The 6283-nt window shown below is 42.8% G+C and overlaps 1 protein-coding gene across 1 annotated transcript in view; it reads right to left on the bottom strand.

Annotated features, from left to right (window-relative positions):
- HEATR6 (HEAT repeat containing 6) overlaps positions 1-6283 on the bottom strand; it is a 14727-nt gene that overhangs the window by 182 nt on the left and 8262 nt on the right. The window contains 7 exon segments of the mRNA XM_010183513.1: positions 1-388; positions 849-1053; positions 1509-1605; positions 2310-2434; positions 3475-3597; positions 4788-4922; positions 5883-5969. The exon segment at positions 1-388 is cut by the window's left edge and continues 16 nt beyond it. Coding sequence (XP_010181815.1) covers positions 1-388; positions 849-1053; positions 1509-1605; positions 2310-2434; positions 3475-3597; positions 4788-4922; positions 5883-5969 — 1160 coding nt within the window.

Genomic DNA, 6283 nt, shown 5'->3' with positions numbered 1-6283 from the left:
ATCCCTGCTTCGTTTTCCTCAACTCCAGATTTCAGATATTGCAAGACATGGGGTTTGATTGCATCCTCATTTGCTGTTAGGGTTTCCCAAATGACTGGCAGGTCCGTGCTCTTTGCCAGCCTTAACAAATGAAGCAGAGCCTGGCAGATCTGCATCCTGAGGCTGGCACTGTACTTGAATTCCAGAAAGTCCTCAGTGTCTTCGCTCTTCTGCAAGGCTACCACCAAGGCACTCCAGATTTGGCAGAACTGCTCAGTGGAGCCGTAGCATTCCCTCTTGCTAGGGATGGAGAGGGCCATGGCTGATTTGATTCGGACTTTAAAATTCTTGCAAGACTTCACCACAGAGGAAAGTGCGTTATAGGCTTGTGTGGTCCACGGAGCCTCTCCTACAAACAAACAAAACCCAAAAAAACCCTTTTCAATCAGTCACAATATACAAAACTGTAAATGTATCTCCTAAGTGTTTAATGAGGTTACATTTACTGTATTTATTCTGGCCTAAATGAGATACTTGGGTTATGAAATGACAAATTAGTTAAAAAACAGTTAATCTTCTGAAGTTTTGTAAGAGGAAAAGCGACATTTTCATCTATTCACAGCTATAATCCCATCCTCACGCTCTTTTATAACACAACAGACCCAGCTGAATACAGCACAGCTATGCCTGTGTCAGCAGTCAGAGGATCTGAGCCTATTTCACTGACAAGAGTTCCGGGAAAGCTACAACAGCAAGATTGAGCTCAGTTTGTTTTCTCCCCTCTTCCCTACCACATTTGTAACAGAGACCTCCTTATCAAAACCACAGCCTGCTGTGCAAACCCAAAGCCAGTGGGACAAGTTACTCACCGAGTGGCAAAGCAGAGTTCTTGAATACATTCCCCAGCGCGTAACAAGCATTCCAGCGCACTTTCATAGTGGCCTCACTCTGAACAGTGGAAATAAGGGCCTGAAGAGATTCCTCGATGGCTTCCCTAAACCTGGGGTTTGCGATATGATATGGCTGAAGGAAATGAAGCACATTCCCAAGGGCCCGGACTGCGTTACTCTTTACCTGGAACACACAAACACACACACACAAAGCAATTGGTTTTCAGCTTATAGGCTAAGATTTTGTCAAGCCTGCTACAAAATGATGCTCAGAGCCCATCTGGAATCAGACTGATGTCTTATCAGATTCTAAACTCCTAAATGCCACCAGACAGATTGTTCTCTGCAAGTGGTCACCCTGAAAACAACCAACCAACCCAGCCAATCCAACCACCTTCCAGCACTGCGGAAAACTGTAAGCAAACATCCTGCAGGTCAAACAACATGGGAAACCTCCAAACACCAGCCTGCAAGAGAGGATGCTGAGCCGCAGCTCCCCTTCCATAGGGGCAAAACACCTCCAAGTAACTGGTATTTGTCTGTCTGTTTTGCTTTGTCTATGGTTTGTTTTTTGTTTTTTTTTAAATGCAAGAGTTAACTACACTATGATAACTCCACCTTCCTTCTCCTCAGTCATACCTTGTCTCTGTCCTTGGATGCTTCAGTTGCAGACTGTAACATTTTCAGCAGCAGGAGATCAGAAAATTCCTCTTGAAAACTTTGTCCCATTGTCTCCCTAGCAGAGGAATCACACTGTGAAAGGCTGGCTCAGACGATCCATCCCCAAAGATGTGAGACAATCCTTTACAAAGGCGTACGAACAACCTTCACTCTTTAGAAGGCTAATATGTAAGGCAGACCTTACTACATGTGACCACTATGTTTATTAATTTAAAACCAAACTATCAATGCAAGAAAGCCGGTTAGCAATGCATTAAGTTTGTAATAAAAAACAGAGGGCAATGAATTGCTCAGGGGCAATTCTTTAGCAGGAATATATGATAACTATTCCTCCTGTTAAAAATGTAACAGTAGGTTAGACTTCCTTCAGTCTTCGGTTTGAGGAAGTGTTAAATATTTATTAATCTTACTTCTGTGTTATATTGAAAGTAAATTAACCAGGAAACACGCAATTACACAAAGCAATGTACAAAAAATAAAAACCTGAAAGGTAGACTTGGAATATACCCCAGAACTAATGATTAGAAAGACCTAAACCTCAGCAGTTCAGTAGAACTGATGGACAGATCCCAGATGGATATGGGATACTTACACTACACTGTCATACAGTGATAGACGCAGAGGCTGAGGAGTGGTTAAAAAGAAGCATCCAAGGCAAATTTTGGCTTTTTGATGCTAGACAGACCAGTACCCTTTGGCTGCCGCTATGGGAACACGGGCTGAGAGAGGAGTTTCAGAGGCCAAGGCACGCTTACGTACATGTTGATGATCAGAGTGTCTGTGAGATTGCCCAGGGACCAAGCTGCTTTGGCACGGACGTTGGGAGACTTGTCATGGAGGGAATTCAGAATAGCATTTGCTGTGTCTGCCACAAACATCACATCCTACAGAAGTAAAATCCGTTTTAAAAACTCAGGTGATTTCTTTTGTAACACATACATCCTAGCCTTTCTAGGGAAAATGATACCTGCACAGAGACCAGCTCTGTTAATATACTCTTCTTTTTCAGGCGACAACTTTTGACTTGTTAATGGTGCTCTGTACAGCTTTGTTTGATCTTTAATTAACAGTCTAAACCTTGCACGCTGACCAAGTTCACCACTCTCTTGGGTAACTGTTGCTGAAGGGTTTCAGCGTATTACTCAGTTTCACTGGTGTTTTAGTTACTTTGGATTTTAACATAATTACCTGGACTGCCAATCTTATACTTGCCAAATCCCACTCTTTAAGTAATTGCTTCTCCAAACTCCCAGATCAAACTTGCCTGTTGAGCTGCCTGTCTAATCTTCTCTTCCATGGCACATCACATTTCATTTTCATTCTCTTGCCTATGGTAAAGGATTTTCTTTCAAAATATTTTGGACTCAAATCTAAACGTCAACCACTGCATAATTCTTTTATTACAATCACCCATTTAAGGCCATGCGGTGAAAACTACAGTCTTCCAGCTAAGCCAAGCTAAGATCATTTTTTTTGTGGAAACAAAACAGCATTTTTCTCTAAATACACTTTACTTCTTAGTTTTAAGCAAACTGAATCCTTCCCGTTAAAAACCTGTTAGACTCTACCAAGCACTATTCAGCTGTTCCCTTCTTCCCAGCTCTAACCTCACCTGCAGTTCCTGTAGCACCCTAGCCTTTCCCACTTCTGTCCCTAAGAGCTCAGGGAAGATCCTGACCTCCCTCCTTTTGTTCTCACTTATGAGGCACTCTGACTTCATCTCACTTAAAACTGCTCTGGTTCTGTTCACCACACAGAAGGTAAGAGCAGGTCTGGAGATTGTAAAGAAAAGCTATATACACACTACAGACCAAAAGCAAGAAGGAAGGCTGATTCATTCCAAAAGAACTCACAGCCCACATCCTACAGTTCATCAAACCCATTATAAAACAACTCAAAATAAGAAAGATGGGCCAGGCCTGACCTGCCGAAGGCAAGAGAAGAGGATGTAGACTCCAAGCGCCCGTGCAGCAGCAGCTTTTACCAGTGGGTTCTCACTGTGGTTCAGGCCGAGAAGCAGAGTGATGCACAGTATCTGCTGGTCATTCTGCAATAATAAGCAGTCATGACAATGGAGAGAAATGAAAAGATCTCTGTCCTGCAAAGACAGCTGACAAATACTATGAGAGACCCTAATATGTGGAATATATAAAAGTTACCACTCAGAGCATACTCTTTAAAGTAAAGTGACTGGCATTTCAGGATGCCACACAAGAAATGGGAATGCTTCCAGCAAACATAATCTTGCTGCAGTTAGATAAGACCACAAGAAAACCAAAATATTAACTATGCTAAGGCATAGCCCATTGGAGGTAAAACAGGCTGGGTCAGTTGCTTTTTCCTTCTTTCCCCTTCATTAACAAGGACAGCCAGGCAGATTAAGTTCATCTCGGACAGATTGTCAGTTTACCAACCCATGACAAAGATCTTTGTTTCATCAGAGCAAAGGGTCAGAGTGGGCACTGACTTCACCCCACAGGGCCGCAGGGACAAGAGCGTGTAATGGGATCAAAGTACAGGGTGATGCCGTACTTGGAGAAACCAGAGGGAGAATTCCAGAGATAGTGCTGTACTAGCAATTCTTGGGCAAATGAGATCTGGCAGAGTGCTCCCCATCAAGAAGGGCACAGTGACATAAAAGGAGCTGCACAATACACCGGCGATACACTGCCAAGGCTTTCATGTTTAAAAGCATATTTCATGTTGCAAAAGGAGAGCAAGGCCAATACATTTGTCTGCTTCTGTCAGGGCAATCACCACAGTTTAGTGTTTTAAAAGCCAGCCAAAAAAAACCACATGCATGCAAACTGGTGAACAACGTCAGGCCGTGGCTGTTAGCTCAGTCGTCTCTTCAAACACTCAGCAGCAAAATAACAATGCTTCACCCCTCCCTCTTGCAATGAAATTCTTGTCCTCCATCTCCTGTGCATCATCACCAAGGCTCAGTACCCATAGCAGGGTCAAACAGCTTCTGTGACCTAAAGTTTAATTGTTTTGACAGACTAATTACTCCCAACATTGCCTTTACCAGTTTTCAGTAGTCACAACTTGTTCAGAATGTAAAAAAACCAAACCCAACAACAACAACAACCACAAAACAAAAATATCCCCACAAACTGGATAATTCTTCTACCCTCTCCTTCTAAGTTTTAAAAGGCTTTACACTACTGCAATCTGGTGGACTAGAACAAAGCCTCAATCCATAAAAATGCCATGCTGAAAGGAGCGGTCTCTTACCTGCAGCCTGCTGAAAGCTTCTGGCAAGATAGAGGACAGGGCATCGCAGGCGCTTGTCTGAAGAGTCGCATGTGGAGAGTTCTGAAGAGTGCCAGGTAAAGGGCCATTTAACATCATAGTCCAGAAAGTTACAACCTACAGAGGAGGCAGCCAGGTTTACCTATTTAAACTCAGTTATTATGCCTAAGCTCGACGATAGATGATAGTCTTCTCCTATGTAGCATAATCACATGTGAAAGTGATTACAACTGTTTGGAAGCCTAAAATACTTAGCATTCAGAAACATTTTTAAAACATCTTAGTACTGCTGTCAAGTACTTATTCACTGAGTTCTGCTTGTCTCCTTCCCAAGGCCACATACACTCAGATTAGACTTCATCAGGTAGAATTATGATCCCATCCTTCAATCCACACAGCTGGGTATTTTCATTTGCCTGACACCTTACATTCATATTAAGTAACAGAAATCTGGTGCTACTGGACATGTTTCTTGTCTTGCAAGGTCACTGGTGATTGGCTCAAAACTTAGATGAAGAAATTGTTAAACTTGCCTTCTGTTCACAGAAGCAAGACTTACATAGGCCTACATTACTACTAGAATGTCAGCTTCTCGGCTTCCACAAATGTATCCAACAAATAGACTCAAAGAATTTTACCAAACTCACACATATTATGGTTCTGCTCACTCCCTCTGTGCTTGTGAGCAGCCAGAACACACAGGCTGGCTCTTGTAACAACACAAATTCACCAAAATTCTAAAAGTGCATGTCTGGGCTTTATGCAAAGTCTGTGCTGTTCTTCCAGCTTTCTACCTTACAGCATGCAGGAAGAGGAGGGATGAGAAGAGGCAGAGAGGCAGTGTTAAAAAAGGAAAAAAAAAAGCCAACACACCTGCCTACAGACAAAAACAGATGCCAAAATAATGCAGGAAGTATATAAAAATTGTATATATCAGCACCTATAAAGCTGCAGGGTACTGAGTTCCTTCCTGCTTTGCTGCAATTGATTTCTCTGTATTCACGCCAGTGACTTTGCAGGGAGTTCATGAAGGGAAGCTCAGTGAAGCTGAATCTCAGAGGGAGCCCACACACTTACCACGCTAACCGGTACTCTCTGATCAGGGGCAACGGCTGAATCAGGTTTGTACTGCTGTAGTACACCTGTGCCCAGCTCCTCCAGAAGCTGCAAGGAAATAAAAAGCAACTAGGTTTTTATCAGGGATAATTCAAGTACCATGGAACCACAGCAACCTCCACCTAGGGCTATACTTACTTACCCAGGGAACACAAAGAAAAGATTCACTATTGTTTTGGACTCCATTCTGTCCCTGCTAGTAAAGAAATTAAAGGAAAAGCTTTTCTTGCATAAAGCCTCCAGCTAGAACAGCGTAACAAATTCCCAAGCAAAGAGGAAATCATTCTGAGCTTTCCTTTAGGTGACAGACTACAGTTCCTGCACTAACTGATGCTAAATCAGCGAAGGGCCAATGTCACACT

This window comes from Mesitornis unicolor, unplaced genomic scaffold, assembly GCF_000695765.1.
Source record: "Mesitornis unicolor isolate BGI_N332 unplaced genomic scaffold, ASM69576v1 scaffold54294, whole genome shotgun sequence".
Taxonomy (NCBI): domain Eukaryota; kingdom Metazoa; phylum Chordata; class Aves; order Mesitornithiformes; family Mesitornithidae; genus Mesitornis; species Mesitornis unicolor.
This window is presented reverse-complemented; position numbering and strand designations above follow the sequence as displayed.